This window comes from Eulemur rufifrons, chromosome 8, assembly GCF_041146395.1.
Source record: "Eulemur rufifrons isolate Redbay chromosome 8, OSU_ERuf_1, whole genome shotgun sequence".
NCBI lineage: Eukaryota > Metazoa > Chordata > Mammalia > Primates > Lemuridae > Eulemur > Eulemur rufifrons.
The window spans coordinates 10205588-10218031 of NC_090990.1; the positions used below are offsets into that span (position 1 = coordinate 10205588).

Sequence of the window (12444 nt, forward strand, 5' to 3'; positions counted from 1 at the left end):
GGACGAGGCATCCCTGGTCCTGGGAGGGACCCCTTGCTCACTGGGCCCCTCCCCAACCCCTGCCCGGTCCCCCAGCTGGAGGAGGAAAAGGCAGCCCTGCTGGGCCGGCAGCGGCAGGCAGAGCAGGAGGCCACCTTGGCACGGGAGGAGCAGGAGCGGCTGGAGCAGTTGCAGCTGGAGCAGGAGGTGGCTCGGCAGGGCCTGGAGGGCTCCCTGCACGTGGCGGAGCAGGCCCGGGAGGTGCTGGAGCAGCAGCTCCCCACGCTGCGCCACGAGTGCAGCCGGCTGCAGGAGCAGCTGGCCCAGGTGGGCAGAGTGTGGTGTGGTGTGTGGGGGGGGTTGGGAGCAGGTGGGGGCTGGACTCCCAGCCTCCTGCATCCTGTCCTGGGGTAAGTCGCAGGCACAGGAACACGCTTCTGGGTTAAATCTGGTTCCACCTTTGCTAGCTGGGGACCTTGAACAGGCTACCCCCCCCGTGCCTCAGTTTCCCCCTGTGTAACATGGGGCTAAGAGTTCTCGCCACAGACAGTGATTCTGAAGAATGCATGGGAAAACCTGTGTAAGCACTTGGCAGAGGAAGACGTGGCCCTGAGTTGCCACTCTATACAGATTAATTATATGATAATAGATACAGACATTTAGAATTGGAATCTTAGACTATTGGGGACATCACAGCTGGAAGGGACTTTAGGGTTTCAGGGATTTACGGACCTTTATGCAGTGTCTATCCTGGAGGGCCCGGGTTCCTGAGAGGGGCCTCTCGGGAATGGCCCAGGGGCTACAGTTCTCCCCCTAGGGCCTGCTGAGTATCTCCCCTTGGGTCTGTTTTACATATTCACCTTCTCTGCAAGTTTTGGGGTCAGGCAAGGGCTCTGGTACTCCCAAAGCTGAGTAAGGGTCCACATTCTTATACGCATGTGCATTGCAGGTCTAGAGAAGGCTGTGACTTGCCCAAGTGCATACAGCACATCAGGGCAAAGCCTGGGCTTGAACCCAGGCCGGGGCTAGGTCAGGCCCAGAGTCGGGGTGTTGCATGAGGAACAGGCTGGGGGATGCTGGGAGCGGTGCTCACAGGCCCTGGGTGGGGGCCAGCTCTCCCGGCAGCTGAGCGGGCGGGAGCAGGAGCTGGAGCAGGCCCGGCGGGAGTCACACCGGCAGGTGGAGGCGCTGGAGCGAGTGGCCCGGGAGAAGGAGGCGCTGGCCAAGGAGCGGGCGGGCCTGGCCGTGCAACTGGCGGCAGCGGAGCGTGAAGGCCGGACCCTGTCAGAGGAGGCCACACGCCTGCGGTAAGGCCTTGGGCTCTGCCCAACCTACCTTGGGGGGTTGTCCTGGGGCCACACCATGACCACCTGGCCCAGGCATTGGCCCAGAGGGGCAGTTACTTAGGAGCCTGGCTTGCCAACACGTCTCAGCTCTGGCTCAGGCCTCCCCAGGGAACGTGGGCCCGGCCAGGCAGGTAGGTTGGCACTCGGCCCACATCTGGCCACGCCCTGAGAGCCACAGTTTCCTGGGGCCGGGGAGGCTGAGTCCCAAGGCCTCAGGGCCTGTGTGTGCTGCAGCTTGGAGAAGGAAGCCCTGGAGAGCAGCCTGTTTGAGGTACAGCGGCAGCTGGCCCAGCTCGAGGCCCGCCGGGAGCAGCTGGAAGCAGATGGGCAGGCCCTCCTGCTGGCCAAGGAGACCCTGACAGGTACGAGGGGCGGGGGCCTGGGGGACAGACTGCAACCCGTTGAGTTCTGGGGTCCCAGAGAAGTTGGGAGCACTGGCGTAGGAGTCTGGCTGACCTGGCTTCCAATTCTACTTCTGCCACTTAGATCTAGTCTTCCCCTGAATGAGCCCCTTCCCTCTCTGGGCTGCAGATTCGTCTGTGGTAATTGGGGGTGATAATGCCCACCTTCTGAGCCTGTTGCCAGGACAAGGTGAGAAAAGCACGTAAAGGCCTTGGCTCAGTGCCTGGCCCAGTCAGCAGTGGCTACTGTGTCATCATCGGGGCAGTTAGAGAGTTCTGAGTTCTCTGTGGAGCCATCAGCTGCTTCTTGGACGAATCTTGGCCCCACAGTCTCAGCCCCACCGCCCTGCCTGCCCCTCACCAGTCTCTGAACTCAGGGCTGTTTCCCACGCAGCACGTTAGCTAAGCATCTCCTTGGGTCGTGGAAATGAATTTTCCCGTCCATGTACACCTAAGCCAGACGAACCAGGAAGGGAAATGCTGGCAGGTTTCCAACCCAGGAGATGGTTTTTAGATGGTCCACTGTGGGGTGTCCCCTCCCCATAGTCACCTCCATTCATGCCGACTGTTAATGCTCAACCAAGTATGTTATGTCAGTCAGTCATTAAAGGCGATGCTTCGTGTAAAGCTGTGCAGCTTTGGGAAACCCTGATCTCTGAGCCTCTGTTCCCTCATCTGTAAATGGGACGTGGCTACACTCAATGGCATGTTACGAAGCTGAAATGAAATTATGTCTAGAGAGTGCTTAGCCAGGTGCCCGACCCATAGTGAGTGCTAAATCAGTAACGGGGCTGTGCTCTCTTTGATATCCTTCCCATCTGCCGGGGGGCCCTTCTCGTCAATCATTTTATGATTGATGCCATTCTACGTAGGCAGAGAGAGGACAGGACCAGTGGGCTCATGCAGCAGATGGGAAAACTGGGGCCCAGAGAGGGCGAGCCACTTCTTCAAGGGAGCCCAGCCTAGATGCCAAGCAGGCCATCTCTGCTTTGGGATTTTGCGCACTTGGCCTAAGTCTGCTGGCTCAAGGGGAGGTTTTGACTCAACTCTGCCCCTTCCCCCAACCCTCTCATGCAGGGGAGCTGGCGGGCCTGCGGCAGCAGATAGTGACAACAGAGGAGAAAGCGGCTCTCGACAAGGAGCTGATGGCACAGAAGCTGGTGCAGGCAGAGCGGGAGGCCCAGGCCTCCCTGCGGGAGCAGCGGGCAGCCCACGAGGAGGACTTGCAGAGACTCCAGCGAGAGAAGGTTCGGGCAGCTGGGTAGGGGCGGGCAGGACTCTGAGCCACTGTCTCCTCTGTGACCTCAGGCGAGTCATCCTTCTTGCTCTGCCTCAGTCTCTACATCTGTGAAATGGGACTTCCTCTCTGCCATGGAGGCTGTGGGGGCAGTGGGAAGACCCATGGTGGGGATCCTTTTTTTTTTTTTTTTTTGAGACAGAGTCTCTACTTTGTTGCCAGCCCAGAATGCAGTCATCATAGTTCACTGCAACCTCAAACTCCTGGGTTCAAGTGATCCTCCTGCCTCAGCCTCCCGAGTAGCTGGGACTATAGGCATGTGCCACCACACCCAGCTAGTTTTTTCTATTTTTAGTAGAGATAGGGTCTCCCTCTTGCTCAGGTTGGTCTCGAGCTCCTGAGCTCAAGCAATCCTCCCATCTTGGCCTCCCAGAGTGCTAGGATTGTAGGTGTGAGCCACCACGCCTGGCCAGGGGGATCCTTGTTAAACATGCAAATTTGCAGGTCCCATACCTGTTCCAGCCCTGGTGATCCTAATGTAGGGGGTCCGCAGCCACATTTAAGAAATGCTGACCTAATGTGTAGCAAAAAAGCACTGTTATTTGCTAAGAAGTACTGTTTGCATATGAAGGCTTACTCTGAGACTTTAGCATTCAGAAAGCCCAGGGGCCAGGGAGGTTACTAGAACACTGGCTCTAGGGTTGTATTGCCTGGGCTTGACTCTGATCCTGGTCACATACTACTGGTGATGCTACCTAAGATCTCTGTCCCGCATTTCCCTATCTGTAGAAACGAGGAAAGGATGATGAAAGGAATTATGAGGACATGGTGAGATAATCCGTATGAAGGGCTTAGCGTAGTGACTAGGCACTTAGCAAATGCCCCGTAAATTATTACTGCTGGTTCTGGGGAACTCTCCAGAGTGGCCTCAGGACACGGGCCCTGAGCCCATCCTGGACAGGGTGCCTCCGACAGAGGTTCAGGCTGTCGCTGCATCACGCTAGCGGGCGCCATTCACCCGGTAGTCTCCACTGCTTGTGGTAGGTGTTATCACGCTTCTCCAGCAGGTGGCGGTGAGGCATTTGGAAAAGGGGCGCCACTGTCTGCTTTTTGCAAACTTGCTGGGGCTAGCCCTGGGGCCAGGCACCCGCCCTCAGCCCACGTGGGCTATTCTTTGCCTATGGGCTCTACCCACCCACCTGTCCAGTCCCCAGGGAGCCAAACTGCCATGAACCCCCTTACGCTTCTTACCCCCTACACCACCTGGCTCGGCCTTATTAATGTCCCCAAATCTGTGCTCTTCTCTCCAGCTCTCTGCCACCCCAGACCTCCTGCATTCCTCACAGCCAGTCCCACCTCCCCTCTGCCCCAGCCCCAATCCCCCGTCCACAGCTGTCAGAACATCCCCCTGATCTAAAAACCAGATTGCTCCTTGTCACCTTGGCCTGACCCCACTGTCCTCAGAATCCCTCAGCACACGTGGCCCGGCCCTGGCGAGCTGCTGTCTGGGGCCCTGGCCCCATGGCTCGCCTCGTCCCCTCGGTTTCCCCGGGCGTCCTGTGTGCTCTTTCCTCCAGGCCTGTGCAGGGCTGTGCTCTTGGCTGGGGGGTCTTCCTCTTTCTCTCTCTTTGCCTGGCTTACCCCAGGCCAGGCTGCTGCTGCTCCTTGGCACTTTCACAGCCCTGGCGTGTCCCCGTCCCAGCCTGTATCATCCCGTCATGTAGTTACCTGATCACCCACCCTGTCTCTCAGGGCGCGGGGGCCCTTGCTGCCCTGAGGTTTGCGGGGGTTGCCTGGGGCCGACCTAGTATGTCACACGTGCCTGGGCCTGGCCCCCAGGAGGCAGCGTGGCGGGAGCTGGAGGCTGAGCGGGCCCAGCTGCAGGGTCAGCTACAGCGGGAGCGGGAGGAGCTGCTGGCCCGGCTGGAGGCCGAGAAGGAGGAGCTGAGCGAGGAGATCGCGGCCCTGCAGCAGGAGCGCGACGAGGGCCTGCTCCTGGCCGAGAGCGAGAAGCAGCAGGTGCGTGAGTCCTGGTGCGGCCTCCGCTGCTGCCCGAGGGGCCCCTGTTCTGGGGCTGGTCCCTGTTTGGCCACCCAGTACCTACGAGCCCTGGGGCAGGCCACTTCCCTCTCTGGGCCTCAGTTTCCTCACCTGTGGGGTGGGGGAATGAGAGGGGGGCCTGTGAGTCATCGCTGCACTCTGTGCCTGGCAGGCCCTGGGCGAGTGCCAAGGAACAGTGACAGTTGTGATACCAGGAAAGCTGTCCCACATTCTGCCACCCCTCATCCCACCCAGGCTGGGCATGGCGTCCTCATGACAGCCTTCTGAACAGTCCCAGATGCCCACAGGGCAGCTGACCCTTGGCCCAAAGAACTAATTCCTGACTTTCCCATAATGTAATGGAGACAGGGCAGACTGCGTCTATCTCCTCTCCCCGCCAGCTGTGTCACCCTGGGCAAGTCACCTTAACTCTTTGAGGCTCAGTTTCAGGGTTGTGGTGGCAAGTTAGTGAGATCCTAAATTGTACCCATGTCCAAGGTTCTTGTGACTGCTGTTGTACCCTTTTCCAGGGCTGTGTCCGCCGGTGGTGGCCCACTCAGGCCACTGAGCCTCCAGTGGGCATGTTTCCCAGGACAGGGTGAGGGAGAGGCCTGGGTATGCCCCCAGCGTCAACCAAGCCGCAAGCCCTTTGCTCCCTGCCCTGCCCAGGCCCTGTCTCTGAAGGAGTCCGAGAAGGCGGCACTGTCAGAGAAGCTGATGGGGACACAGCACAGCCTGGCTGCCATCTCCCTGGAGCTGGAGCGGCAGAAACGAGATGCTCAGAGCCGGCAGGAGCAGGACCGGGTAGGGCGGGCTGGGCGGCTGGGCCTCCGTCTGCACGGAGAAGCGTGTCCCTGCACCTTCCCGGCACTTGCCCTGCCTGAGGAGCCCCCATCTGAAGGGGAGGTGTGGCCCTGCCCTGGAGAAGCCTCCAGGCTATGGGGGAGGATCAGCCCTTCCTTTGGGAGTCCCCATCTGAGGGAGGTGACACGGGTCTGCCCTGGTGGATCATCCAGTGTAGAAGAGACCAGCCACGGGGACAGCATTCACTCACTGTGCATCGAGGGATGGGCAGAGGGTCTGGCAGGCCAGTAGGAGGGGCCGGGTTTGGAGCTGAAAGTGGATGGTTCAGCCAGCCCCTTGGGAGCAGCAGGCGGCAGGGGCACAGCAGGACCGAGTCTGAAGAGCCCATCTGTCCCAGAGCACCGTCAACACCCTGACGTCTGAGCTCCGGGACCTGCGGGCCCAGCTCGAGGACGCCGCTGCGGCCCACGCCCACGAGGTGAAGAGGCTGCAAGAGCAGGCCCGCGACCTGGGCAAGCAGCGGGAGTCCTGCCTGCGTGAGGTGAGCCGGCTGCCGCCCGCCGTGCCTGTGGGGCCGGGGCCTGCGGGGGCCCCAAAAGAGTGTAAGATTCCACCCTGCATTTGAGGACAAATGGACAGCCACCTTAGAAAGGAGGCAGCAAGCGTTTATTAAGCACCTGTTGTGTACAGGTGGGACTCGGGGGCTTCAAGGAGGGGTGAGTGTGGTCCCTGCCCTCTCAGTGTCGTCCACAGGACCTGATTGCGGAGGATTTCAGGCCAACACACTGCTGGCCCCCGCAGCCTTGCCCAAATCACAACTCACAGCTTGCGGTCCGAGTCGCTGCAGAGGGATGGGGCAGGTGCCCTGTGGCCAGGGAGGTGGGGTGCAAGACCCAGCTTGACCAGGGCCCTGACTGCTGTCCTGTGGACACCTGCTGTGCTCGCAGGCAGAAGAGCTCCGGACCCAGCTGCGCCTGTTGGAGGACGCCCGCGACGCGCTGCGGCGGGAGCTGCTGGAGGCCCAGCGCAAGGTGCGCGAGGGCCAGGAGGGCTGTGAGGCCCAGCGCCAGGAGGCGGGCGAGCTGCGGCGCAGCCTGGGCGAGGGCGCCAAGGAGCGCGAGGCCCTGCGGCGCTCCAACGAGGAGTTGAGGGCTGCCGTGAAGAAGGCGGAGAGTGAACGCATCAGGTGGGTGACCCCAGGGAACCAGCCCAGTCCTTCCCTGAGCCTCGTCCTTCCCCTGGAATCTCCCCCCTGGAACCTAACTTCACACCCTGAGGTTCTGGGGAATTGCACAGATGGGGACTCTGTGTCCCCTAACCCACAGCCCAGCACGTGGACATTTTAGGGGATTTTCCTCCCTGTCTCATGAGGAGGGGAAGTAGGGAGGGTTGGGTCCAGACTCGGGCCCACCTGTTGTCTGTCATCACCCTGGAAACCAGGCCCCCTCCTGGAGTCACTGGCCCACCCCTCCCAGCTGAGGGCCTAGCCCGATCCCTAGGGAACTCAGCTCAAGAGGGGACACGTGGGCAGTCAGCACTTGAGGCACCTATAGGCTGAGAACTGGCTGGACCCACTCCAGGAATGGGGGAAGGGACTTTGGTGTAGAGCTGCACTCTTCCCAGGACCCAGGGCAGCCTCTGACCTCTGCCCTCTCCAGCCTGAAGCTTGCCAACGAGGACAAGGAGCAGAAGCTGGCACTGCTAGAGGAGGCACGGGCCGCCGTGGGCAAGGAGGCCGGGGAGCTGCGGGCGGGGCTACAGGAGGTAGAGCGCTCACGACTGGAGGCTCGGCGGGAGCTGCAGGAGCTCCGGCGGCAGGTACCCCCTGCCCCCTTGTCACCTCCACCCCTGGGGCTTGCTGTGTGCCCTGGGGCCAGTAGCACCCCCTTTCTGGAGTTGAGTTCCCCCATACGCAAAACCAGGGTTTTGAACTACAAGACTTCTTACCCAACCTTGGTATGAATGGATGCGAGGAGTCCTCGAGCCCCTGAAACTGTGCAAAGTCTGTACGTTTGTGCGCACGCAGGCTCACATTTCCCCAGGGAGCAGGGCCCGTGCTCCTGTCCAGTTCTCAGAGCAATCTGGGGGCAACAAGAAAAGGTGTAGATTTCAGGAACTAGATCAGGGGCTGGCAAACTCCTTTTGTGAAGAGCCAAATGGTAAAAATATTCCGGCTTTCCGGGCCGTACAGCCTGTTGCAACCACTCACCTCTGCTGTGGTGGTGACCGAGCGGTCCCTGCAGTGCGTGAAGTGGGCGTGCGTTCCGATAAAGCTTTGTTTATGGACACTGAAATTGGAATTTCCTATCATTTTCATGCATCAAGAAATACTGTTCTTCCTTTGATTTTCTTTCAACCATGTAGAAATGAACCATTTTCAACTATTTAAAAATGTAAAAAAAAAAAAAACCATCCTAGCTCACACACTTAAAATAACAGGAGACCGGCTGACTTGGCCTGTGGACTAAAGTTTGCTGACCCCTGAACCAGACAATCTCCACACTCATCAACCACAGCAAGCATTGAACAAGTGCCTGCTGTATACTGGGCACTGCCCTGGACAGGGTGGGCTCAGGTTTCCCACTCTAGGAGACTCAAAGAACAGGAAACAGCCTCCTAGGCTCTGCCCTACCCAGAGATATGACAGCCAGGACAACTAATCCTCTCCACCCCCCACCGCAGCCCCTTCCTGAGATACCACAGGAGTCTCCGAAATGAACTGCCATTTGTGTGCCAGGTGTTGTATGCCACAGCACTATCTCACGTCACCCTCACGGTAGTGCTGTGGGGTAGCTGGGCATAACCCCCGCCTTCTCCTGGGGAAATAGGGGCTTAGAATACACAGTGGCATTCCACTTGTCTGGGATCAAAGCCCAGTCTGCTGCTTGTGGGCTGTGTGACCTTGGGCAAGTCACTTTAACTCTCTGAGCCTCAGTTTTCTCATCTGTTAAATAGGGATAATGTTAGTACCCACCCTATATAGTGCTGTTAGAAGATTAAATTAATTAATATAAATGAAGTGCTTAGAACAGAGCTAGACACGTGGTAAGCACTCCAAAAAAGTTAATTATCATTGCAGAGGTGGAAGGTCACCCAGAGAGCTGTGGTCCCTGCCCTGTGGAACTCCCGGTCTCATAAGGGCTCAGCCTTCCCTCCTCCTACCCCCCCGAAAGGTAGTTTTGAGTCTGTTGATGAAGTGGTAAACAGACCGTTGGTGCCTAGGTGCCTGGCATGGCTTGGGCTCGGTGTGGTCACCTGGGGCAGGCTCCCAGTGGATTTGGTGTGGTGTCCGACGCATGCATCCCTAGAGCAGCGGGTCCTCCGTGCCTCCTGGGCCAGGATGGGGCAGGGCATAGGGGCAGAGCTGAACCAGCTGCTGTTCCCACTGTCTCTCTCCCAGATGAAGATGCTGGACAGTGAAAACACCAGGCTGGGCCGGGAGCTGGCAGAGCTGCAAGGTCGCCTGGCGCTGGGTGAGCGGGCAGAGAAGGAGAGCCGGCGGGAGACCCTGGGCCTCCGGCAGAGGCTGCTGAAGGGTGAGGCCAGCCTGGAGGCGGCGCGACAGGAGGTAACTGGGCAGGTGGACGGGCTGCCTGGGAAGTAGATAGGCTGCCCAGTGCCTCTCTCCTGCCTCTAGCAGGAAGCAGGTGGGCACTCTGATGCTGGAGTCACTCTGAGACCACTCCCTGGGACTTGTTCCTGTCCCCTACTCCTTGAGACTCTTCCCCAGTTATAATAATAGCAACAACTGAAAGAACCATGAGCCTACTGGGTACAGGCACACTATGCGGGTGTGGGGGGCCAGGCTCTGTAGGCATGACCTTGTTTGATTCTCCCAGCAACCCCATGAGGTAGGCACCCTTAGTCCCATTTTACAGAGAGAACTAGACGTGGAGGCTCAGAGAGGTCAAGGGATTTACTCAAGGTCACACAGCCACCCAGGTCTGCCTGACTCCAAAGCCTTCATTCTTGCCACTCAGCCTTTTCTGGCTGTTTAACTGCTTCGAGTCTACTGTGTGACCTTGACTGAGTCAATCTCTGCTTCACAGTGCTCAGGGGAGAGGGGCTGGCACAGCAGGGGGTGTGTGAAGGGCCCTGGCACAGGTCCTGGCACCTAGGTGGTGCTCAGAAGTGGGTTTCCTGTGAAACCGATGACCACAAGCAGTTGACTCCTAAACCAGAGGGCTGGTTTTGTGTGTGCCCATACATCCCATCAGTAAATAATTATTTACATACCCCCATGTGTGTAGATCTATTGATAAATTATGTACACTGAGAGGCCGTGTTGCCTAGTAGTTAAGAGAACAGCCTCTGGAGCTAGAGCCACCTGGCTCTGAGTCCCAGCTTTGCCGCTTACTAGCTGTGTGGCCTTGGACAAGATAACTTCTCTGTGCCTCAGTTTCATCTTCTATAACATGAGGATGATTCAGAGAATAATATTTAATTATTTTTTTGGGAAAGTACTTAGTGCCTGGCGATAAGTCCAATCTATATAGGTATTAGCTATTATTACTAATAAACTGTGTACATTGCAAGGCTTATATACAGAAGGGATAAAAAACTAGTAATTTCCTCCCCCACTCCGTGGACATTCTTGCATAGCCTGCTTGGGTGCAGACCACTAAAGGACCAGGTGTGCCGGTCACGTGGGCTGGTGGGCTCAAGGCTGGGCCTGCGAGGTGGGGCGTCAGGTCGGGGGCGGTCTTGCTGACTCCCTGCTTCGCATCCGCCTCAGCTCCAGGGAACCCAGCGGAAGCTACAGGAACAAGAAGGCGAGTTCCGGGCCCGCGAGCGAGGCCTGCTGGGCTCCCTGGAGGAGGCGCGCTGCGCTGAGAAGCAGCAACTGGACCACACCCGCAGCCTGGAGCTGAAGCTGGAGGCGGCGCGGGCCGAGGCCGCCGAGCTGGGGCTGCGGCTGAGCGCGGCCCAGGGCCGGGCGCAAGGCCTGGAGGCCGAGCTGGCCCGCGTGGAGGCGCAGCGGCGCGCGGCGGAGGCGCAGCTGGGCGGTCTGCGGTCGGCCCTGCGCCGGGGCCTGGGCCTGGGCCGTGCGCCCAGCCCCGTCCCGCGGCCTCCGCCCGGCTCTCCCGCTCGGGATGCGGCAGCCAGAGGTGAGCGCTGCTCTGGCTGCGGGCCTGATGGGGAGGGCCGGTGGGCGGGCCTTTTCCGAGTCCCCGCCCATGACCCCGCCCCACATCGCATTCGGTGTTTGGAGGAGCCCGCCCCTCGCTGGGCCACGCCCCCCCACTGAGGCCTGCTCTAGTCACGCCCTCTCTTCGAGGCTCCTCCCTTCACTGATCCGAGCCTACCTAGGTCACTTCTTTTTTTTTTTTTTTTTTTTTTTTTTTTTGAGACAGAGTCTCACTCTGTTACCCAGGCTAGAGTGAGTGCCGTGGCATTAGCCTAGTTCACAGCAACCTCAAACTCCTGAGCTCAAGCGATCCTCCTGTCTCAGCCTCCCGAGTAGCTGGGACTACAGGCATGCACCACCATGCCCGGCTAATTTTTTCTATATATATTTTTAGCTGTCCATATAATTTCTTTCTATTTTTAGTAGAGATGGGGTCTCGCTCTTGCTCAGGCTGGTCTCGAACTCCTGAGCTCAAATGATCCGCCCACCTCGGCCTCCCAGAGTGCTAGGATTACAAGCGTGAGCCACCGCGCCCGGCCACTAGGTCACTTCTTTTCAGGGGGATAGTTTCTTTGAGACAAGAGTCTCTCTGTCGCCCAGGCTAGAGTGCCCTGGCATCAGCCTGGCTCACAGCAACCTCAAACTCCTGGACCCATGCGATCCTCTGGCCTCAGCCTCCCGAGTAGCTGGGACTAAAGGAGCTTGCCGTGTCACCTGGCTCATTTTTCTATTTTTAGTAGAGACGGGGTCTCGCTCTTGCTCAGGCTGGTCTCCAACTCCTGACCTCAAGCAATCCTCCCACCTCGGCCTCCCAGAGTGCTAGGATTACAGGCGTGAGCCACCGCGCCCTGCCGAGGGGGCCGTTTCTTAATGTTCCTAACTCATTTTCTCATTTTTTGAGCCTCCAGCCTCTAAATTGACCCCTGGCCTCTCCACCAGCACCCCATCGCTTTTCAGCCTCTTGTGCCAGCTTCACACCCTTTCATCATCTCCCCCAGACAGATACAGCCTGGCCTGACCGCCTTCCAGGAACTCCTTCTGAAGAGTTCTTGGCACTACCTGCACCCAGGTCCCGTGGAAGACACTGGGAAAATGAGCGCATGTGTCAGGGGTGGGAGTGGCCTCTGCAAAGCGTTCTTGTCTCAGCCAGATGTGAACCTGTGAAATCTTAGAACAGCGGGGAATGGACTATGGGATCTTTAGTCATTGCCTCTTCAAATCCATACATTTAGCCCCAGGATCACAATTATTCATTCGATTACTCAATATTTATTGAGCACCTACTGTGTGCCAAATGCAGTTTAAGCTCAGGGGTGGAGCAGTAAAGAAACTGGCAAGCATGTCTGCTCTTACAGTGCTTGCTGTCCAGCCGTGGGAGGAGCAGACAATAAATGTGATACATAAACTAAATATAGAATATACCAGGTGGTGGTAAGGGCTGGAAAAATAGGTAAGGAAAAACCAGGCAAGGGACATTGCTGTTCGGAATGTAAAATGGCAAAGCCACTG

General features: G+C 58.3%; 1 protein-coding gene across 1 annotated transcript in view; it reads left to right on the plus strand.

The window, feature by feature from the left end:
• Positions 1-12444, plus strand: part of CROCC (ciliary rootlet coiled-coil, rootletin) — a 40246-nt gene that overhangs the window by 18014 nt on the left and 9788 nt on the right. The window contains exons 17-27 of the mRNA XM_069479401.1: positions 76-306; positions 1093-1286; positions 1560-1687; positions 2804-2973; positions 4803-4982; positions 5673-5807; positions 6205-6348; positions 6755-6993; positions 7466-7625; positions 9208-9375; positions 10543-10915. Of these exons, the coding sequence (XP_069335502.1) occupies positions 76-306; positions 1093-1286; positions 1560-1687; positions 2804-2973; positions 4803-4982; positions 5673-5807; positions 6205-6348; positions 6755-6993; positions 7466-7625; positions 9208-9375; positions 10543-10915 (2122 nt within the window). The remainder of the gene's footprint in view (positions 1-75; positions 307-1092; positions 1287-1559; positions 1688-2803; positions 2974-4802; positions 4983-5672; positions 5808-6204; positions 6349-6754; positions 6994-7465; positions 7626-9207; positions 9376-10542; positions 10916-12444) is intronic.